At 39.8% G+C, this 24,236-nt stretch overlaps 1 protein-coding gene across 1 annotated transcript in view; it reads left to right on the top strand.

Annotated features, from left to right (window-relative positions):
* Positions 1 to 24,236, top strand: part of Ncor1 (nuclear receptor corepressor 1) — an 82,643-nt gene that overhangs the window by 56,531 nt on the left and 1,876 nt on the right. Inside the window, exons 18-28 of the mRNA XM_031354024.1 lie at positions 599 to 820; positions 2,058 to 2,267; positions 2,695 to 2,844; positions 3,227 to 3,370; positions 6,501 to 6,666; positions 6,982 to 7,475; positions 10,863 to 11,026; positions 11,336 to 11,547; positions 16,060 to 16,202; positions 20,782 to 21,003; positions 24,050 to 24,206. Of these exons, the coding sequence (XP_031209884.1) occupies positions 599 to 820; positions 2,058 to 2,267; positions 2,695 to 2,844; positions 3,227 to 3,370; positions 6,501 to 6,666; positions 6,982 to 7,475; positions 10,863 to 11,026; positions 11,336 to 11,547; positions 16,060 to 16,202; positions 20,782 to 21,003; positions 24,050 to 24,206 (2,284 nt within the window). The remainder of the gene's footprint in view (positions 1 to 598; positions 821 to 2,057; positions 2,268 to 2,694; positions 2,845 to 3,226; positions 3,371 to 6,500; positions 6,667 to 6,981; positions 7,476 to 10,862; positions 11,027 to 11,335; positions 11,548 to 16,059; positions 16,203 to 20,781; positions 21,004 to 24,049; positions 24,207 to 24,236) is intronic.

Here is a 24,236-nt window from a genome sequence, read left to right as displayed (position 1 = left end):
GAGTTCAATTCCCAGCAACCAAATGGTGGCTCACAACCATCTATAATAGGATCCAATGCCTTCTTCTGGTGTGTCTGAAGACAGCTACAGTGTGTATATATATATATATATATATATAAAATAAATACATAAAATATATATATACATAAAAATATATATATATATACATAAAATAAATAAATAATTCTTTTTAAAAAAATGAAAACATGGTCACATCTAGTGAGATTTAGGGAACAGTATGACCTTTCATGATTTTCTTTTTATTTTGGTTTTTTAACACAGGGTTTTGCTGTGTTGTGTGGCCCTGGCTGTCCTGGACCTGACTGCCCTCAAACTCACAGAGATCACCTGCCTCTGCCTCCTGAGTGCTGGGATTAAAGTCATATGCTATCATTTCCAGCTTACCTTTCATGATCTTAACATAATGTGGTTTAAGAATTGCTGTTATGTTCCAAAACCTCCCAGTAGTCTCCAAGTTTCAAGGCTCCTACTTGTTCTCACACTCGGATATATTACAAGATAAATTTTAAATGCTGGGGCATATGTTGAAGTGTTCTCAAGGATTTGTGGCATTGGTGCTTTGTTATTGCTGTTACAGTTTCTTCCAGCAAGTCTACCAGCCATGAAAGGAAATCGACTCTGACCCCAACCCAAAGAGAAAGTATAACAGCCAAGTCTCCAGTGCCCGGGGTGGATCCCGTCGTGAGTCACAGCCCATTTGATCCCCATCATAGGAGTAGCGCTGCAGGAGAGGTTTATCGGAGCCACCTTCCCACGCACTTGGATCCAGCCATGCCCTTTCACAGGGCTTTGGATCCTGGTAAGCCCAATATTTAGTGACAATTTATAGCAAAGAAATACTATATGACTGTTCTTATTCAGTGTGTAGACTACTGTCCAAGTCAGTGCAGTTTTGTGACTAGAATACCCTTATGTTACCAGCACTCCAAAGTAATAAAATATTAACACAGCTTAAAGAACTAAAATCAGTAAGGGCCTGAAAAGCTTTGTTCTTTATTGCACTTGGTAAGTCTAATTGAAAAAGTGGGTTAATGTGATGAATTAAATATGCTAATTACAACATAGTGTTCCAAGGTCAGTGCCTTTTTGTAAACCATTGATTAAATCTCACCATTACCTCTGTGTTATAAAAAAAATTCCCCACACTACTTAGCTTTTTTGTTTGTTTGTTTGTTTTTAATGAAAGTATAGTGTAAAGGTAATTAAGTGACAAAAGCCGTCTAGAAAGGTAGGATCAAGGTGCACACGAGTCCCTTATGACATCCTTGTATCCGGTGTCATTCTCTTTTTCAGGGGCTAATTAGGCAGTAGCTCCTTGACGAAATCCTGTTCCTGTAGACAATTTGTTTTATAACATGACCCCTAGCCATTTGTTTGTTTAGTCCATAGCGTCTCAGTACTAAGAGAATCGAATAGCTATGAATAATAGTGTATAGCTCTTAAAACCTCACGAAATTTCATCTAGCCCTTCATAGAAAAGGTTTCCCATGAATGGTTATATTCAATCCTTTTTACCTCTAGAGAAATAAAATTTCTATGTTAGAAATTGTTTCCACATTGATTCCCCCTGTTGTCAAAAAAGGACTTTAATTTTCAATCACAACTCTCATATACTTCAGGTGAAAAAGTAATAAAGTTTCATGGTAATGACTGAAACAAAACTACATTAGGAACGTTCAGGTGTCCTTCCCCTTTCCATTACATGTCTCGAATTGAAATAAATTGAGTTTACAGGGTATGGTAGTGCATACCTTTAATCCCAGCACATAGGAGGAAGAGGCAGGTGTAACTCTACAGAGGGAGTTTCAGGACAGTCCTATTGCTCTCAGAGAAACCATGGCTTGGGGGAAAAAAGAGTAAGAAATTAGACTTATATTACTCATGTGTCAAGGTTTAAAATGAACCCCTGTCCTCCCTAGAGTTGAGTGAGAGTGGCGTGTGCTCGGCAGGCAGTGTTTCCTCCTTGCTCTTTCCAGGATAACATTTAGCACGTTAATCTCACACACTCAGTCCATTTTTTTCTTTCTTTTACTCAGCAGCTGCTGCTTACCTGTTTCAGAGACAGCTTTCACCAACCCCAGGATACCCAAGTCAGTACCAGCTCTATGCAATGGAGAACACAAGACAGACAATCCTAAATGACTACATTACCTCACAGCAGATGCAAGTGAACCTACGCCCTGATGTCACCAGGGGACTGTCCCCACGAGAGCAGCCACTGGGTCTTCCGTATCCAGCTACAAGAGGTATGTAGAATTTTTTCACATTTGCCAGTAATTAGTAAGTACTTGTTAAATGAATGATGGAAAGACAAAAGAAGTTTATACTTGCCTGTGTAGATTTTTGCCCTTGAAAGCAAGTAAAATAATATATTGAGATGAGATCTTATAGAGAATCAAAATAAGCCATATAATTGTGAAAGTGTTTGAAGGCCATGTTTTCTTTACTATGTCCATACCTGAGGTTACTTATGTAGAGCTCAGTGAGTTCATATCTTGTTTAGGTTTAGAAAGTGTCTTAAGAAGTAATGATAATATTTTAAACTTTATATTGAATGCAAATTATCAGTGTGCTATAAGGAGACGAAATGGAAAACCATGTATATACTTCTAGAGTTAGCTTTCAGTTTATAGTAATGCCTAACATAAATAAACTGTATTTGTCTTTGGATAGGAATCATTGACCTGACCAATATGCCTCCAACAATTTTAGTGCCTCATGCAGGGGGAACAAGCACCCCTCCCATGGACAGAATCACATATATTCCTGGTACCCAGATTACTTTCCCTCCCAGGCCATATAACGCTGCTGCTTTGTCTCCAGGTAAGATGCTCTATGATAACATATCTCGCTTGTTCTAGAAGAAAAGGGAACAAATGTTCCAGAAAATAAGTCAGTGGTTTTTCTAGGGAAAGCATATACATATAAAATAATGCTCTCTGTTTCTCAGACAAAATTGCTTAAAAGTTATACATCTCTAACAAGACTGAATGGGAGAAAGATGCTTTTCATTTAAATTATATCCCTATAACTAGATTCTCCACAAATAACCTAAATGCTTATACTGTGCCCCATTTGTTATCCAAGCCTTGTTACTTGATACATCTATATTTGGAGCTTTTTGAAACCTTTCAGTCATTTATTTACACATGTAACATGATAGGCTGACGGTTTTATCTTTAAGTTGCAGACTCATGTTTTACAGGACACCCAACACACCTTGCAGCAGCTGCGAGTGCTGAGAGGGAGCGAGAGCGGGAAAGGGAGAAGGAGCGAGAGCGCGAGCGAGAACGTGAGCGTGAGCGAGAAAGGATCACTGCTGCTCCCGCTGACCTCTACCTAAGACCAGGTCAGTGAGAGCCTTTGACCCTTAGGGAACAGGTCTTGGTAATTTCCTGTGGGGCATTATGCTTAATTATTCTACATAGGCAAACAAGAATTGTAGGATAGAAAGACAATATATGTGAAATACAATCCAAGTGCTGTAAAAGTTGGAAGGAACTTCCCGTGACTTAAGTATCATTCTGATTGGGCCCAAGCCCAATTACTCAATTCCAGTTGCTACCTGGAAATGCTGGGTATGAGACTCTTAAAGCTGAAAGAACAGCCCCAGTTCTAGTTTAAAGATTGAATGGTTAGAAGAATATGGTTAGAAAAACACGTGGCATCTTGAAGTGAAGCACTGTCATTCTGTTCAGGAAGTTAGTCATGTGACCAGAAGGGCATTTGTTAAAGTGTGGCATGGGATCTGTTAGAACCCTGGTTTCGGATGAAACTGTCTCAGGAACTCATGTATGTGCAAAATGTTAGTATGAAACATTCAGGTGCAGAGAATGGCCAGAAAGAAATTACTGAGAACACAGACGCAGAATCAAAGGATGTTGACAATAACTCAATAGGTTAAAAAGTAAGAATAAGCTACAAATTAAGCTGAGCTGGACCTGATGGCACATGCCTATAACCCAGTGTCCTATCTAGGGTTTTATTGTAATGAGACACCATGACCACATCAACTCTTCTAAAGGGAAACATTTAAGTGGAGCTGGCTGATAGTCATGGTAGAAAGCATGGTTGTGTACATGGTGCTGGAGGAGCTGAGAGTTCTACTTCTGGATCTGCAGGCACAGCGAATGACAATGAGCCTACCTAGAGCTTTTGAAACCTGTGACACACTTGTTCCAACAAGGCTACACCTACTCCAGCAAGAACATACCTCCTCATAGTGCCAGTCCCTGTGAAGCTATGGGGGCCAGTTTCATTCAGTCTACCACACTCAACATTCAGGAAGCTGAGGAAGGAAGACTGGGCATTTACCATCATCCTGGTGTTCATAGCAAAATCCTGTCTCATAATAAAACAAGAGTAGGAATTATGTATGTATGCTGTGATCACAGTCAGGGAGAGCAAAGATTATTTTTATTTTAGACATATTTGATATGACAGATTTTTGAGCCATCTCTTTATCCCTAATACATTTATCTTTCTCAATTATTTTTAAAAAATTAGGCCATTTAGTAGTCCCATATTGTCAGATCCACTGATCTAGCACTTAAGAACACAGACTGATCTATAAGAGTTGGAACCCTGGCCAGAGGTTTCCACTGTGAAGAGAGGAGGCAGGCAGTCTCTAGATGCCTTCCAAAGGGCAATGTAGGTGTAGGCAAAAGGAGGCAGAGATGATGGTTGCACGGGTAGTTATAGAAATGAAGATACAGTGGCAATAGGGTGTCGAAGTTGTTTCCATGAGGGAAAATCCATTTGAAATCAGTATTGTCAGATCTCATTATGGGTGGTTGTGAGTCACCATGTGGTTGCTGGGATTTGAATTGAGGACCTTTGGAAGAGCAGTCACTGCTCTTACCTGCTAAGCTATCTCTCCAGCGCCGTATCCCATTATTTATAAGTAAGAAAAATGACCACTAGCCTGATCCTTAAAAAGTGCCTGTAATTAATAAATTATGTGGTAATAACATAATATTGAGTCCATGTAGTTTATATAAAAAATGAAAAGATTAAAGTCAAATTCAAATGATATATAACTTTGGTAGGGGCTAGGTTTTAAAAAGGTGTTGATCCCACTGATCTATAAAGTAACAGGTAAAACATCAAATACTGTTTTCTCATTAGATCTGCAAAGTAGCAGGTAAAATCATCCAATACCGTTTCTTCATCAGATACTGAACTGATCTCTATTGCAGCTTCACAGAAGCTAATATATGACAGGTGGCATGTAAACAGGGTCACTTGTGCATAAAAAATGTAAAGACTAATTGAAGACTAATTGATTAGCAGTTCTACTTCTAGGAATTGGTTCTATAAAAATACTGATATATGCAAAAGTGTATTCAGAAGGGAGGAAACTGTCAAAAAGTCTGGCTAAAGTTGTACTGGCTGTAGGAATAAGCTGTGCTAAAATGTCTAGCTCTTACACAGGCAAAGAAAGAGGTAGAAAAGTGGAGGGAAGACACAGTACAAGGAAAGTAGAAAAGAAATTGATCAGGGAATTGAAGTTGAAGATTCTCCTGGCTCAGCTACTAGAGTGTCACAACTAAATTGATAAACTCTGAAGCCTCAAAGGAGCATAGCTATGGAAGACAAATTTGGGGGGATAAAGAAGGGATACTGCAAAGATGCCATCTCACAAGGGAAAGCTTGCTGAGACAAATGTAAAGTAGAAGTGGAAGTAGAGGAACGGGCAGGGGATGTAAGACAGCTTAGTTGGTAAAATGCTTGCCATACAAGTATGGTCATGTGAATTTGAGTCCCAAACCATGTAAACACCAGTTGTGATACCATGTGCTAGTAATAGCAGAGCTGGAGAGGCTTAGACAGGGGCCTCCCTGAAGCTCACTGGTCAGCCTGCCTACCCAAATCTCCAGATTTCAAGCCAGTGAGAGACTGTCTCAAATGCCATTTTCATTGTGATTTATGGGATGTTGTACCCATTTTGATTGGGAGATCATACTAAATTTAGCAGTCTGCAGGAGCCGTGCCTGAAATGGGTAGCACTTCCTTGCTGGTTCTCTTCTCTCCCTTTTGGAATCAAGATGGAAACTCCTAACAAGATTGGAAATAACAGTAAATGACAACTGAAATTTTTGGGGGGTTTATTGTATGTTTATTGAGAAACTTAAAAGAGTACATTTCTAGATAGTATAGCATCAAGTTTCTTCTCATTTTCTGCTTAGTAATACCAGGAATTAAAAATTCTTGGGGCTGGAGAGATGGCTCAGCGGTTAAGAGCACCGACTGCTCTTCTGAAGGTCCTGAGTTCAAATCCCAGCAACCACATGGTGGCTCACAACCATCCCTAATGAGATCTGTCACCCTCTTCTGGTGTCTAAAAGACAGCTACAGTGTACTCACATATAATAATAAATAAATCTTTTTAAAAAAAATTCTGTAAACTTTGCTGCCCTTATTTCTGTAGCTGCTGCTTTTGGGTTATCAGTCTGACTTTTTCTTTTACCCCCATGCAGGTTCAGAACAGCCAGGCCGTCCTGGCAGCCACGGATATGTTCGCTCCCCTTCCCCTTCAGTAAGAACTCAGGAGACCATGTTGCAACAGAGACCCAGTGTTTTCCAGGGAACCAATGGAACCAGTGTAATCACACCTTTGGATCCAACTGCTCAGCTACGAATCATGTCAGTCTCTTGTACTCATAAACATTTTGACCAAAATAAGTGCATCTCTTGCATGTGTTTTTAATCTATGGATGACTGTGTATATAAGGACAACCTGTGGGAATCTGTTTTCTCTCTCTCTCTACTTGTGGGTGGGTCCTAAAATTAGAACTCAGATTTTGAGGCATCTTGATCTTTAAACTACTGACTATAATGGTCAAGATTTTCTATTTGCTAAGCTCTTTTTAAATGCAGTTTGTTCTTTCATTTGCCTAACAAGCATTCCCCTTCCCCCATACTCTTCCCTTAAGTACCTTTATTTTATTTTGTGTACAGGCCACTGCCTTCTGGGGGCCCTTCGATAAGTCAAGGCCTGCCAGCCTCCCGTTACAACACTGCTGCGGATGCCCTGGCTGCTCTTGTGGATGCTGCAGCTTCTGCACCCCAGATGGATGTTTCCAAAACAAAAGAGAGTAAGCATGAAGCTGCCAGGTTAGAAGAAAATTTGAGAAGCAGGTCAGCAGCAGTTAGTGAACAGCAGCAGCTAGAGCAGAAAAACCTGGAGGTGGAGAAGAGATCTGTTCAGTGTGTGTGCACTTCTTCAGCCCTTCCAAGTGGCAAGCCCCAGCCTCATGCCTCAGTAGTGTATTCTGAGGCTGGGAAAGATAAAGGGCCTCCTCCAAAATCCAGATATGAGGAAGAGCTAAGGACCCGAGGGAAGACTACCATTACTGCAGCTAACTTCATAGACGTGATCATCACCCGGCAAATTGCCTCGGACAAGGATGCGAGGGAACGTGGCTCTCAAAGTTCAGACTCTTCTAGTAGCTGTATGTATCTCAAATCTGAGTTTCACAATGTGATATCTGAGTAAAGAATTACTTTATTCTTTAGGTAAAGCCCGTCCTGGTATGAAACAATCCTAATGCTTGACAGTAATATGGGAGATGTATTGTGGGTGCAGAAGTGTATCTTCCAGTATTCTTATGACTTACACATCCCTGTGTTCTAAGTATTATAGTGCAAGTGGCTAGACGGAAGTAGAGCTTCTGACCAGTACCAGGAGCTTCTTCAAGGTCTGCTACTGGGGCATGCTCTCAGGGATTTGGAAGTGCTGGGTTCACTTGTTTCCCAAGGCCTCTTCTGTCCTTTTTCTAAGAGTTTAAAAGCAAGCTTATAATTAGTGACTGGTATTCACTTGGCATCTTTCTTGAGAATTGGATTCTGATCCAAGTTAGAATCAAAATACCACACAAAAGTGCAGTATTTTTAAAATTTCTTATGGGTAATGAGATAGGTCAGCTGGTGAAGGCTCTTACCACCAAATGTGATCATCTGAACCCCCACAGTGAAAGGAGAGAACTGACTATGGCACCAGGTGACGTCACATGTATGCAGTGATACAGGCTCCATACACAGAAGTAAATGTATGAATTAATAAAATGCCATGAGTGTCCACTTATGCAATTACAAGTTGTCAAACTTTTCTGAGAGAAGTAGGCAGCTTGGTAATGAACTGTAGAATAAACAGTGCTCTGAATGCGCACTGCATAGGTGTTCATCCTGCAGACAACGCTAGCTCGGGGAAGAGAGCCATGCAGACATCCTGGAGGGGAGTCATGGACTAAGTACTCTGTGCTCAGTGTCTGATGCCAAACTTTGTTTTGGGAGTATTTTCAGCAGTCTGAAAACAGAAAGCCCAAATTCTTAGATCCCTGTGTTCTTACTTTTGAGTGCAGTTATCTTTTCTATTACTCGGCAACATCCTGTGTGATACACAGTCTAGTGACAACTACTCAGTGTCATTTTCAGTGTAACTCTTGAGAGCCTCCCTCATCCTTTACCTTGTACCCCAATCTTCAGGAGCTACATGAATTTAGTTTGCAATTAGAGGGCATGCTGACAGAATACTGGCAGTTCTTGTCATCTAAGATGTCGGTTCATAAGCAGTGATGACTAACAGTGAATACAAACCTTTCAAGTCAGAGTTATAATATAGTGGTTTATTTTAGCTCCTAGGCATTGTTTTCCTGACAGGTATGTAGAGATGCTTTTTTAAATAGTAAGAGGAGTATGCAGTGGCCACGTAGTTCATCTTCTATGCCTGTGTTCAGCCAAGGTCACAGCCCTGACTCAGGCTCTGGTACATCCTGTACATGGCCTCTAGCAGGAGAAGTTTCTTAAGGAAGTTCTACCTGACACTCACCAGATCTTAGCTCTGAAGCATGGCAAGTTTGTAGAAAGCTGCCCATGACATGCATCTGCAGAGACCGTCCATGTTCTTGAGAGTTGTCTGTGACTTAGAATGATCTGTGTGGGCATCCACCAGAATTGGTGCCATCTTCCCTCTCTTTGAAGTTATTTTCTTCACCTACTTCCCACCACTCTTGTTCACCTTCACAATGTAATTAATTAATACCTTAGTTATTTGAGAAAATCATTATAGTTATTTTGTTTGTTTTTTTGCCACACATCAGTTTTACTGAAATCAGCACTGTTCAACAAAAACATTGTTAACCAAGCATGATCTTAATTTTGGTTTTTATGAATTAAATTATGATACACATTAAAAGCCATGAGACATTTGTTTTGTAATAAGGTGTCAGAATTAGTGATTAGCAGTTTGTTAAAAGATAAGCTATTAGGTCTGCCCTCTACCTTCTTCTTAATTCCAGCGAAGATCATTTTTGTTCCAGGGATGTCCCTTCTTGGGATTCTCCAAATACTCCATCAGGTGTCTTCTCTCCAGGTGATGCCTTTCTTCTTGTTGGCATCTGTGTAAGTGAATCTAGCAGCTTGACCTGTTTTCTGCCCAAACAGGCCATGGAGATTCTGTCCAGTCTTATATGCTTGCCTCCCTTCCCAGTGTGGCACTGGGCACACGTCTGAACAAAAATCTTGTCTTTCTCAACATCACCTATTTTTAATTCTCTCCTGGCTGATCAACACCACAAATGTGATGGCCTGAAGATGGATACGCTGCTCTCTTCACTCTAGTGTTTACAATGACACTAGAATAAAAGTCTTGGCATAATGAACCAGCTTTATGGCCTGTTTTGCTAAAGATCAGATTGTTCCACGGAAACGGAACTATTGGAATCAATTGTTGAGATCTACCCCTTACTCATTTACTAAACTCCTTTGATGATGTTAGCCCATGATTTCTTTTCAAGCTTCCAGGGGTTTATCACAAATACATTTTTAATTCTGTTTCATCTCATGCTCTAAAAACCTACAGCCTTACACAAAGGTACCTTTAACAGTCTGTTGAGTTTGATTTTTATTGCTAGTATGGAATGCTACTGGACTTTAGCAGAATCAAAAAAACTAAAATATGCAAATAGCTTTGAAGAACTTGGACTTTTGAAACTTTCCATGGATTTATTTTAAAATAAGGTTCTTTTCTTAAAGTGTCTTCTCACAGGTATGAAACACCTAGTGATGCTATTGAGGTGATAAGTCCTGCCGGCTCACCTGCACCACCCCAGGAAAAACCACAGGCCTATCAGCCAGAGATGGTTAAGGCAAATCAAGCAGAAAGTATGTCTGTTTTGCCGCTTCTGTGTTTCTTATTTGCATTAACATTTGCTTCTAGTTTCCTGACTAGGCCATGGTAAGACTAACTTGTTGCAGAGTAATCTACTTTAGAAACATTTAGAGCTCTACTAACAAAATACACTATTAAACTATTATTACTCTTTTGTGCATAATTTATTGAAAATAGATCTAAAGTAACTGGTACACAAGCATGAAGACCTAAATTTGTATACCTCGAATCCATGTGAAAAAACCCAGCACAGTAGTGAGTCCTGTAACCCCAGCACTGGAGCAAGAGGTGCAGGGAGCGTGGATGGTAGATCCCTTCCGCTCTCTAGCCAGCCAATCCATGAGCTTCAGGTTCACTGAAAGACCTTATCTCAAAAAGTAAAAAGGTAGACATAGAGGAAAGAGACTTGACATCAACCCTTGCCTATGTGTGCATATACACACGTAGGAAAATGGCTGAAAGTTTTGCTCACTTCTACACTCAGAAGCATGAAAACTAGTAGAATAAGTCAGTGGATTTTTTTTTTTTTTTTGTTCCAAGGTAAAAATACATATATTATGTGTATAGGTGCATATTATATCTTACGTTTTTCTGAGTTATGCTCTTTATTTGATACTGAGTGTGGTGCAATAGCATCCTTGGGATAATGTATCTACCCACTGTCTATTAGATGAGTCCACTCGACAGTATGAAGGACCACTGCATCATTATCGGTCCCAGCAGGAGCCACCCTCTCCACAACAGCAGCCACCACTGCCCCCATCTTCCCAGTCAGAGGGAATGGGACAGGTGCCTAGGACCCATCGGCTGATCACACTTGCTGACCACATCTGTGTAAGTCTTTTCTACTTCTATTTTTATTATTAAGTTATGCAGAAAGCAGCTTTTTTTAAAAAAAAAAAAAAACAAAACAAAACAAAAAAACAAGAAAATCCTAGCAAAGATATTCAGGTTAAGCTGGCATGGGGGCATATATCCCATCAGTCAGGACTTTGAGGCAGGATTACTGCTGAGTTTAAGGCTGTTTTGTGCTCAGAATGAAACACACACAAAAAAGAGTGCAAGACAAGAAGCTGAGTTCACAGCAAGCTCTCTTGGGAGGTATTTATCAGCTTTCTGACTTCCTCCTCTTCTCATTTACAGCAAATTATCACACAAGATTTTGCTAGAAATCAAGTTCCCTCGCAGCCTTCTACTTCTACATTCCAAACTTCACCATCTGCTTTGCCATCCACACCCGTGAGAACTAAAACATCAAGTCGCTACAGCCCAGAATCCCAGTCTCAGACTGTCTTGCATCCCAGACCAGGTCCTAGAGTCTCTCCAGAAAATCTTGTGGATAAATCCCGGGGAAGGTATAGTTTTGTTTTGTACCAAACAAATTTTGCAGCAATAAGATAATTTAAATATGTCTATAAGTTAGGAGGTTCATTTCTCATATCAAATATCATTTGTCCTTATTCTCTGTAAAGTGGAACTCTGGGTATTTTTCTCCTGTCTGTTATTTTCACGATGTCTACTGTCTGGGTACTTAGCACTGTATATGTGGATCAGTATATATTCAAAAGTAGCTGGGTAGTCTTTGCACAAGTTTGAGTAGTCTTTGAAAATTCTTTCTCAGGCAGGGCAAGTACATGCCTATATTTTTACCTACTCAGAAGGCAAGGGCAAGAGGACATGAAGCTTGGGGCTAGTCTAGGCTAAATAATGAGACCATCTCAAAAAATTCAATAGCGATAACAGAAAAATAGGCTGTGAGCATAGTTCAGTTTTAGCACACTTGCCTCACATGGACAAAGCCCCGGGGCCCGATCATTTGTACTATTTATTAACAATGTTCTAAATTCTATCAAAAGGGAAGCAGAGGTTTTAGTTCAAAGTAGTACACTAAACATCAATTGATGAAAAATTATATTTAAATAGGAAATTAATTCATAAGAATGCTAAGAACAAGAATGAATATCAGTAAAACAAAGATCCTAGCAAATACTCTGAATATACACAGATGGTAGATCAGTCAGACAAGTGGAAACCAATGCTTAAGTACAAAGAGATTTGCAGGAGATGATTGTCCCTCTAAATGAGCCAGGTATAGATGGCACTCTGGACAGAGACAGGCAGATAAGTGACCCTGTCTCAAAGAAGAAGTTGGCTGGTCTTAAGAGTAGAAAACCGATCTTAAGCTCTTGCTCTTACTCTCACCTCTCACCCTCCTTCTCCCCCTTCTAGCTCCTTTCTCTCCTTTCTACCCCCTCTCTGTTTTCTACAATAAAGCCCTAAAACCATTTAAAAAAAAAAAAAGGAGTAGAAAACCACTCATGCCTTTTATCCCAACATGTGGAGACAGAGGCAGGCAGATTTCTGTGAGTTTGAGGTCAGCCTGGTCTATATAGTGAGTTCCAGGACAGCCAGGGCTATGTAGACATCCTGAATCAAACAGAACACAATAGAAAACCTTATGTGTATACTTAAATGCAACCAGTGGCCAGCTGTTTTTCATTTTATTCTTACTTCCCTATCCCATTCCCCTACCACATCTCCATGCCATACTGGACTGTTCTGAAGCAAATACTAGATATACTCATTTAAAAAGGCTTAACTTAAAGATAAAAGAATGCTTATTCTCTTTTTGGGGGTGGGAATAGGGGTTGTCATTTGAGACAGGGTCTTTGTATATAGCTCTTACTGTTCTGGAACTTGCTATGTGGACCAGGCTGGCCTCTACCTAGAAGAGACCCACCTGCCTTTGCTTTCTGGGTGCTGGGATTAAAGGTGTGTACTACCACACTCGGTGTATATTTTTCTCTTTTAAAAAAGAAAAGTGAAGTTATCAAGAACAGAAGGCTGGCTGTAATCCTTCAGAGGCTGAAGAAGAAAGACACAGAACCTAGGAGTTCCTTTTAGATTAGCCTGAAAAACAATAAGATACCCACACCATAAACAGATACATAGATAGATACATAATACATAGACAGACAACTATTATGTTACAGATTTGGAACATTTATAAAGAAGGATTCCAATTGGTTTGTCTCATATAACCTACATCCACGAATCTGAAAGATGATGGTTATTTTCTTTCATTGCTCTTAGTAGAATTACATATCATTTAAAATATTTACATAATCCATTTGTCATTCTGGGACTGCAGCTGAGGCTAGGCAAATGGCCTACTAGTCCTGCAGTTTTAAAATAGAATGTGCAAGCTGGCAAGGTGGCTCAGCGGGTAAGAGCACTGACTGCTCTTCCGAAGGTCCTGAGTTCGGATCCCAGCAACCACATGGTGGCTCACAACCATCCGATGCCCTCTTCTGGTGCGTCTGAAGACGGCTATAGTGAATTATGCCGGAGTGAGTGGGGCTAGAGTGAGTGGGGGCGGAGCAAGCAGAGGTCCTGAGTTCAGTTCCCAGCAGCCACATGAAGGCTCATGGCCATCTGTACAGCTACAGAGTACTCATACACATAAAATAAATAAATCTTAAAAAAAAAAAAAAAAGAATAGAATGTGCATCATGAGCCATATGGAAATGGCTGATAATTGGGGAAAAGAGGTAGGAAGATATGTGTGCTTATTTTTACATTAAAAAATACATGTGTATGGTTGAAGTGTATGTAAACTAAAGGTTATACTGAAAAGGACAAGACCGGAAGATAAATCATGTCTTTTCTCATGCATGTGGGTGCTGATGGATATTGAAGGTTCACAGATAAACCTCAAAGAAACAAATAATTACTATGATTTTAAGAACAGGGTAGAATTGATTGGGGTAAGACATACCATCATTTATAAGATTATATGTAGCTATAATACTAAATGCAGACATTAAATCAGAGGTGGCCTCAGACTGAGTACAACCTAAAATCTAGCATTTTCTACCCCAGCAGGCCTGGAAAATCTCCAGAGAGGAGTCACATCTCATCAGAGTCCTATGAACCCATCTCCCCACCCCAAGGTCCTGCTGTGCATGAGAAGCAGGACAGCATGCTGCTCTTGTCACAAAGGGGAGTGGACCCTGCTGAGCAAAGGTGAGGAGGATGCACAGATAGATGTCTTTGCCCCAACTCCTTTTAGGTGCAGACTGTGCCTGAGGCTTTACCTAAATCACTGCCTCTCTTCTCTTTTTGGTTCTTATAAAGGGTAAGACTCTGGGAAGACCTACTCTGGCTAATATGACTAGCCAAAACATCACACTTCAGTAAGCTAGAGAGACTTCCTCATTGCTCCTGCAAGCTAGCTGTTCTAGACCTTTTCCAAACACTTACCTGGGCATCTGGTGGCAGTGGTTCAGCCAACATAGAATACTTATCCTATGTCAAGTATTCAGGATTACACACAGAGCACAGTGCCTTCCTTGTACATTTTCTTTTTACCATGTTGACCTGAATTATGGAGCAGTCTTCATTTGTCCCCAGAGTTAGCTAAGACACAACGTGTAGAACACGTCAATAGTGAAGCCTTTGTATTCCGTCAGGACCAGGCTTAGAAAGCTTCATTTCCTGACCATTGCGTTGTATTCTCTGTTGTCTAAGTTCCTTTTCTTCAAAAGCGCACTGTTTTCTTGGTATTAACGCCCCAGAGACAAATACATGATTTGATGGTGGCCAAACCTCATAGGGAAAGTCCAGTTTTAAAACAGGCCTAACTCTGTTGGTGAACTTCTGAGAATTTATTGTACATAATACATGTTAAAAATGAAATCAATGAAATGAGGAAGAAAATAATTTACATTCATATGTTTTCCCAAACTGGATTTTTATGCACGGGGATCATTTTTTCTCTTTTTGTCTTTGTTCACAGATAGTGTTGTTGTGTTTCAGTGGTAAATGAGCACATACAACCAGATGGGGTTGTCCTTGATGTGTTCTGTCACCATCTCTGTCAGGGAGTCGCTGAACTTTAAGTATAGGAAGCTACCAATTAAATATGAGATTCTTTGTATTAAGACACAATTCTGTTGTCTGTCTTACAGTTAGGCCATTTTATGTAGGTACTGCAGGTATTTTGCTAAGGTCCAACTAATGATTGGCTTGACGTGAGCTTTTGCTATTTATTTTATAGACAAGTGTGTTATTAGTTACAACTAGTGTACTTAAAAGACAGTGTTGCTAGTAACTTAGTTCCTAACTTAAATAACCATAGTTTGTGTTGCTAAGCAAAAAAAAAAAAAAAAACCTTGATAAGTTTTCCAATAATTACTTTGCCATTTTATCTTATAAAGAATTTGGCCTGGAGGTGGTGGCACACGCCTTTAATCCCAGCACTTGGGAGGCAGAGGCAAGCAGATTTCTGAGTTTGAGGCCAGCCTGGTCTACAGAGTGAGTTCCAGGACAGCCAGGACCACACAGAGAAACCCTATCTCGAAAAAAACAAAAACAAACAAACAAATTTGTGCTGTAGATTAGCCAAGCATGGTGGCACATGCCTTTAATCCCAGCACTGAGGAGACAGAGGCAGGCAGATCTGAGTTCAAGACCATTGTAGTCTACAAAGTGAGATAGTCAGAGTACATGATGAGACTCTTGTCTCAAAAAACCAACTAGATAGATCTGTATATCATCTTCATTTTAATCCCAATTTTACCATTTCATTTTTCAGAGCCCAAACTCATTAGATAAATAGACAGACAGACAAGATAGACAGTGCTGTGGATCATCTTTATTTTAATACTGTTGCTGTTGCATTTTTCAGGACTGAAAAACATTAGACTATTTCCTAATGAGTTCATATCACATATGCTTTGTAGGGTTTATAATCAATATAGAATGGAAGGCAGTAGTTTTCTGAGTATTCTGTGCCTGTTATTTAAAGGTGTGTCCCTAGGGTTAGGAGTACATGATTATAATAGATTGAACTCTATTCCTGACAGGAGTGATTCTCGATCCCCAGGAAGTATAAGCTACTTGCCTTCATTCTTCACCAAGCTTGAAAGCACATCACCCATGGTTAAATCAAAGAAGCAGGAAATTTTTCGTAAGTTGAACTCCTCTGGTGGAGGTGACTCTGATATGGGTAAGTGGGATTTCTTTCATGAACCCCAAATAAAACATGCATTAACAATGCTATCTCCAATGTTGCCTTTTTTATAATATTTGAGTTTGATGGTATTAGCATTTTGATTCTATTCAATGTCAGCAAATTCACAAATAGTTCCTTCTTAGGAAGCAGTAACTTGGGTGTTTTCTGAAGCCATTCATCTTCATGGAGAACTACTCCTGAGACAAAATTAATTCTATATAGGTTTTTGTTGATTTCTGTCTTATTTTAAAGCCCGTTTGCCCTACTTTTTTATCTTCAAATATTTGAAAGCATGTTCTTCGTCTTACCTCTAATTCCTGTTTGACCAATTGTTCTTCATATCTTCACATGTCCTTGTTACATTATCTCACTTTATGTAGCAATTGAAATTAATGGTATGATCTGTCCTAAATGTATCGTTCTTACAATAGTGTCAGAGTATCTTTCTATTCTTCTTAGTAACCTGAAGAGCTAATAAGTTAAATGACATTATACCTAAAAACAGATGTCACGTGTCTGTCGTGGGCTATTCTAAAACTGCCTCTTCCTTGCTCTGTTCTGGGGATTACTAGTTATCAATTGGGACAGGGCAATTTATACTTGCTTTGTCCTGTTTTCTAACCTACCAGGATTTGATGGGATCTCAGGGGTCTCAATACAATCATGTAGCATACAGATGCAACTATGATAAACTTACTGGTCTTTAAAAAAATAAAGTGTTGAAAAAGATTAAGTAGCTATTATTGTGCACAGTGCTACATGTAATTATCTTCATTTTATAAATGAGGAAGGAAATTGAATCAGGGAGGTTTAATAACTGATAAAAGCCACACAAGTAGTAATAGGAATGGAACTCAAACCCAACATTCCAACCTAAATCTCTTGCTTCCACCAATGTACTGTTCTGTACTTGGTCTCCATGGTTGTTGGTAATGTAGTCATAAGGCTGCATGGCAAACTCTGGCTATCCTTCGGGCTGATGGACTATTATTTGCATGTGTTCTGCTACCAGCCAGCTTTACTAATTTACCAATGATAGGGAATCTTGAGAGACCTGTCTCTGATCTATGATTTGCTAGTCTCCTGACCCTGTCAAAAGAAACACTGGGCTCTGAAACTGAACTGAGACAGATGTGTAATTGTCTCTACTACTTGTGATTAGTGGTCATTGAATTTGAGTAAAGAGAAAAATGGATGAGCCCAACATCACTTGAAAATTTACCCTGTCTTAAGATATATCTTGCTTCCCTTTTCTTCATTTTAGTACATTAAATACAGATATACTATGGAAAAGTGAGCAATAACGTCCAAGAGTGGAAGGGGTTTCAAGATAGGAGTGCCCTAGATTCTCTTCAAGTGGCAATAAATGATAGAATGTTGACCAGGACTGTCAGATTCACAACTATCCATCACTAAAAACACTACCATTCCAGGCTTTTCATCTCCAGTCTTAAAGGTTCATCTGCTTACATTCTTAAAAAATCACCAACAAAAAAATCTAGTGCTCTCATGTGCATACTCTTATCTCAGAGATGACCTTTCCAGGCTGAAGGACAGCAGGTTGTTGGGGACCATTTCACCCTGGTGTTAACAGAGAATGCCGTGAGTTCATAAAGCTGACTTGATAGCTTTTCCTTTGATAGTATATCTACACTGTCCTCAAAACAGCTCTGGTGATTCAGGGGCATTTCCTAAACTGAGGACTGTGTGAGTGGTCTCACAAATGTTTAAGAAAAGTTACCTAACAGGAGATAAAGTGTGCTGACATTTTAAAGCCAAAATAACAAAATTGTGTTAAAGAGTCTGGAATTATTTTCATTTTATATGTATGGGTGTTTTTCCTGTATATGTTTATGTATTACAACAACGAGAAGAGAGCATTGTATGGGAGTTACAGCGGGCTGTAAATTGTCTTATGGATGCTGGGAATCAAACCCAGATCCTCTGGAAGAGTACTTAGTACTCTTAATCATTGAGCCATCTCTCCAGCCTCAAGAACCTGGGATTTTTTATTCTAATATCTTTGATTATACAAAAAGGAATTTTAAAGAACCAATAGTTCTAGTGTACCATTCAGCCTTCACTGGGAAATAGAACTGAAAAACCAAAAGCCCCCAAACCACTCACTTTTCTGATGCTTTCACAGTTTTGAGTGTGCCACCTCCCGTTTGCAAAGTTAGTTGTTCTTTAGCCTGGCCCTTGGTTGTTTTCTCCAGGGCTCTCAGCATCTTTTCCCTTACACACTGTAATTTTGGAGCATTTAAAACTGAATTTCATACTGAAAACCCTTGAATTTATATCTCAAATCTAGCTCTCCTTTTTTCATAGAGTATATTACTGGGTCTTTAATAAAACTGAACATCCACTCTATTCACCACACAAAGTTCTAGTTGATATCAATCCACTCCTTTCTTGGCCTCCTCTGTTAGGTCAGCTCTCAGGTGCTTTTACTTTCCTATCTTTTATAAACAAATGTCACATCTCCTTTAAGAGAAGGAGGCATTGGGGCCAGAGAGATGGCTTGGGGGTTAGGAGCACAGGCCACTCTTCAAGAGGTTCTGAGTTCAATTCCCAGCAACTACATGGTGGCTTACAACCATAACGAGTTCTGATGCCCTCTTCAAGCATGTAAGAATACTCGCATATATAAAATAAATAAATCTTTAAAAAACAAAAAAAAGACAAGGAGGCCTCAAACTGCATTGTGACTTGATTATCTGAGGGCTTATTAAGCACTTAAGGCCCCACGAATGTAGAAAACAGCAGTTCAAGGCCAGCCTGGATACACAGAGTGCCAGGACAGTAGGGGCTGCACAGACCCTGTACATATTTTTTTCAAAAAGTAGAAAATGGCATTTTTACTAAGTTACCAGGCCATTCTGATCTATATATGAAAACAGCATATTTAACTCTAAGCTGTGGAAGGGAGTGAGTGCCACAGTGTGCTACTATTGTTTCTGTTACCATTGTGTGAGCTAAATAAAACTGTATTAAGCTGAATTTTGTATATGTGTGTCGCTTTTTGATAAAGAGATTCTAATTCTGGCACAGAGACCCTCCTGCCTCTGCCTCCCAGGTGCTGGGCTAACGCGTACCTCCAGACCTATTCTCATTGGGTTACTTTTTTTTTTTTTTTTTTTTTTTTTTTTTTTTTTTTTTTTTTTTTTTTTTTTTTTGGTTTTTCAAGGCAGAGTTTCTCTGTATAGCCCTGGCTGTCCTGGAACTCACTCTGTAGACCAGGCTGGCCTCGAACTCAGAAATCCACCTGCCTCTGCCTCCCAAGTGCTGGGATTAAAGACATGCTCCGCCACCACCCTGCATTGGGTTACTTTTTATTCTATTGTCATCAATCAGTAATGGTACACTCAGTTCTATAAACTTCCTATTATTTCAGGCTGACTTCACTCACTGTGTTGCCTGTAGTTGCTGCTTTACAGCACTCCCCCCTTCTTCCTCTTGTCAGTTTCAAACTGCTCCAATCACTGTTAATTTCTAGGCATGTGTTCTTCATAAGTGGCTCTCATCCTTTGGCAACGTCCACCTCCCATAGTATATAGTGCTCAGGTATCATTTGTTTACGGACCTACATACATCCAAATTTTTTTTTTCCTTTTAACATCCTCAGTAGCAAATAAGTGATAGAAACAACTTAGGTCACTAGGTCCCTTCCCTTTATGGCACAAGTGCTTTTTATAGTTGGTTTTCATTTCATCTATATCTGTTCAAGTTGCAAATCATAAGTTGTACTGTTAGCAGGAATAAATAGGTGATGAATCAAGGCAGAGCAGATGAATTAAGTGCAGAGCTTCCAATTAGCCCTGGAAGCACCATTGCTCCACACTATCCCTAGGAAGCCTGGATTCCTGTTAATAACTTTCTCCTCTTCTATATGTATGTGTGCGTTCCCCTTTTAGCAGTGCTACATTTCTTTCTCTTTTCTTATTAATCTTATTTGTGTTTTGAGTTTTCAACCTGATCTGGCATTACTTCCTAATATCTTCCCTACCCAACAGAGATATTTTTATTTCATCTCCACATAATAAATGAAATGTATGTAGAAAATTAAGGGCTGGAGAGATGGCTCAGCGGTTTAGAGGACTGACTGCTCTTCCTAAAGTCCTAAGTTCAAATCCCAGCAACCACATGGTAATGGGATCTGATGCTATCTTCTGGTGTGTCTGAAGACACCTACAGTGTACTTACATATATAAAATAAATAATTATTTCTTTAAAAAAGAAAATTAAAAGGTTGACTTTTATTCTAGTGTTTCTTGAGACTTTGTATCGTGATTATTTCATCTCAATTAACCTAATTTGTTTGAATACAGCAGCTGCTCAGCCAGGAACAGAGATCTTCAATCTGCCAGCAGTTACTACATCAGGTAAGATTATTAAATATTTGAAGAGAGGTGAGCAAAACAAAGGGATAGTAGGGATGACACTGATGAGTACAACATTTCACTGTGAAGTTTGTCAGTGCTGTGAATTCACTAGCTGGAGAGTCATGTTCTATTCGTTTCCCTGTGCCATCATCTGCCTCAGAAACAAAAAGCACACTGCTTTGTCTCCTCAGGTGCAGTAAGCTCAAGAAGCCATTCTTTTGCTGATCCTGCCAGTAATCTTGGTCTAGAAGACATCATCAGAAAGGCTCTCATGGGAAGTTTCGATGATAAAGTTGAAGATCATGGTGTTGTCATGCCCCATCCTGTGGGCATTGTGCCTGGTAGTGCCAGCACCTCAGTTGTGACTAGCAGTGAGACACGGAGAGATGAAGGGGACCCATCACCTCATTCAGGTAAGTGTATGCTGCACTTCTGATGGATCAGAGAGAACTCATGTGCTAGAAAAAGATGTTGGATCCTCCTGATCTAGAGTTACAGAAGGTTGTGAACCACCAAGTGGGTGCTGGGAATTTAACCTGAGGTCCTGGGCTCTTATTAGATACTGCACCATCTCTCCAGCCCCAGTATTGTTTTTTACTATGTCATTTATTATTTTCATAAAAATGGCGAAATCTCAGTGCAACTGCAAGCCACAGAGGAACCACAGAAAGGGAGCAAAAGGCCATAGTGGCAAAAGCATGGGCCAGCAGCAGCTTGGTCCCTAGGACCAATAGGACAGAAAGAAGAACTGATAGTTGTACTCCTATCCCATATACCTCAGAGAAAGAGAATTAAAAAAGAAAATTGTTTAAACCTATAATCCTTGAGATTCCAGAACCCAGAAAGATATTGGATGGATAGCAACTATTCAAGTGTCTTGCAGACACAATTATTACTGTCTGCAATTACACAACATAAGTATAGGGACCAGCATTACTAATACAAGAATATATGAAATCATTTACAGTCTATAAATCAAACCCACAAAGAACTTTCGGAGCACTGTGCTCTCAGTATTTATATAGCCCTTTTATCTTTTAAGAAATTATCTCTTATGGTTTTTGGGTTTGTTTCCTGTTTTCTGGTAAAATCTTGCTGTGGTTAAGAAAAGGGTAAAAGCAATGACTGTTTAGCATTTGCCTCCCCCCCTGTAACTTATTCATTGAAGTTTTGTTTCTGCTCTCCTAGTTTTTATTGCTTGTATATTTCTGTGCTTTAAAATCATTTGGCAACTATTAGGGAGTTAAAGTGATATAATTGGGGTAGGATGCAACTGTTGGAGCTGATGAAAAATATGTGCTAAGTGATATGAGTTCTTTAAGTCTGTGATAGTTTGTTATAGATAGTTCGTTATAGAACCCAAGTCACGAGTCTCAGTGCTATGAACTCTGGTGGGAGGATATAGAGAGCCAGTGAGACTTGCAGATTATCTTTGAGGTCCTGGGTATAGCTGCTGCAGCCTGTCTTTTATCTCTCCACTTGGTTCTGTTAAACTGGGGTGGAGGTGAGGGCAGAGGGAAGCAGGTGCTTATTAACATTACCTACATACAGTCTTAAGGCCAGCAACATTTCCTTTGCCACCATGCTTTTAAGTTTATAGGATGAGGATGTGCCCTGATCTGGATTCTTTACTCAGCATTATGTAGTCAATATTTTGGTAGGGTTTGATTTTGTCACTGAGAACTTATTTTATCAGTAATCAATAGTTTAATTTCAATTTCACTTTTAGGAGTATGCAAACCAAAGCTGATCAACAAATCAAACAGCAGGAAGTCTAAATCTCCTATTCCTGGGCAAAGCTACTTAGGAACTGAAAGGCCTTCTTCTGTCTCCTCTGTACATTCAGAAGGTGATTACCACAGGCAGACACCAGGGTGGGCCTGGGAAGACCGGCCTTCCTCAACAGGTGAGGAGCCTCACTTAACTGATAAAATGAGATTCAGTTTGTATCAGTGCTTTCTGAGTATTTCCTGTCAGTGAATTAGATAGTACAGTTTGGGCAAGAACTGTAGTTTTCTATGTAATTACTTGGGTCTACTTGTAAAAGGTTTAATATTTACACAATCCATACATCACTGCCTCCATACTATTTTGCAAGTTAAGTTTGGTTCCAGCTCTTCCATAGACTGTAGTGGCTGACCTTTAGCTTTTGGTTTTTCTGAGACGGGGTTTCTCTGTATAGCCCTGGCTGTCCTGGAACTTACTCTGTAAACCATGCTGGCCTCAAACTCAGAAATCCACCTGCCTCTGCCTCCCAAATGATGGGATTATAGGCGTGCGCTACCACCGCCCTGCGACCTTTAGCTTTTACTAAGAAATCAAAATCATAACTCAGCAGTGTAATGTTTTAACAAGAGTGTGTTTAGTAACCTTTTAAAAATATAATTATAGGGATCACTGAGATATTGAAATGGCTGAAGTGTAATGATTGTAGGCCTGGTGGCCTGAGTTCAGCCCACCCACATAAAAGCAGCAGAGGAGAATGAACTCTCCAAAGTCATCCTTTGACTTAAGCCATGTCATGTCATAAACGTGTCCATACATAATACACAACACAATCAAACAAGAATTAATATTTTAAAAACAGCCTCTTTCTGAAAGCTAGTTGTTTAAAGAGTTTCAAGAAATCTATGCTTCTCTTTCATATGGATTAATGCACATGTCCCATTCCCCACCCTCAAGTCTGAGCTGAGCACCTCCTGCTGTGTCTAACAGTTTCACAGTTATTATATCTGTAAGCTTTAAGGCTTTTTGCCTTTTAAACCTCTAATGCCATGTGTAAAAAGGATTTTTGTATATGTATCTCTTACAAAAGCAAAATCCATTGGCATGTACATTTGAAGTGCTGCATCTTCACACATAAGTATGTCAGTGAACTTGGTTCTCATTTCCTGTCTATACCCCCTCCACCCAGCTGTTCTCTTACCTCATGGTTCCATTTATTTTAGGGGAGGAAGGAATTATTTGATATATTTCTTATGGTTTTGTTTAAGCTGACAGATATGCAATGGATAAGTCACAAAGGGAAGTAGTACTGTTGTGCCCCATTTCAATCTCATACACATATATAAGTTGGCTAAATGAGACTGTGTAGAGGTCACACAGCCTGGCTAAAAGTTTTGGATATCTGCCACATCCTACGAGCTACATTTCTGATTTCTACTGGAAATTCACTAATATGGCTAGGCTCCTCTGATTACAGCTTGATATTCAGTAGTTCCCTACTTGAATTCTCCAAGGAGACATGTGATATGATATCACAGACTTATCACCTCTACCCATGTGGCTACTTGTGTTATTAATCCTTTTTAAAGTTAAATTGATTGTTGGCCTTTTCCTTGCCATTCTGTTTTCAAGGCATCAGAAGACCATTTTACTAGAACAGTCCTGCCTTGTTCCATCCTGTAAACATTGCATTGAATGCTAACAACACTGAAAACCTTATTTTTCTTTTGTCAGGTTCTACTCAGTTCCCTTACAACCCTTTGACCATACGGATGCTTAGCAGTACACCACCCACACCGATTGCATGTGCCCCATCTGCCATCGCCCAAGCAGCTCCACATCAACAGAACCGTATCTGGGAGCGGGAACCTGCCCCGCTCCTCTCAGCACAGTATGAGACACTGTCTGATAGTGACGACTG

The sequence above is a fragment of the Mastomys coucha genome, unplaced genomic scaffold, assembly GCF_008632895.1.
Source record: "Mastomys coucha isolate ucsf_1 unplaced genomic scaffold, UCSF_Mcou_1 pScaffold5, whole genome shotgun sequence".
Taxonomy (NCBI): domain Eukaryota; kingdom Metazoa; phylum Chordata; class Mammalia; order Rodentia; family Muridae; genus Mastomys; species Mastomys coucha.
The sequence above is the reverse complement of the archived record's forward strand: the minus strand, read 5'-3'. Positions and strand labels throughout refer to the sequence as shown.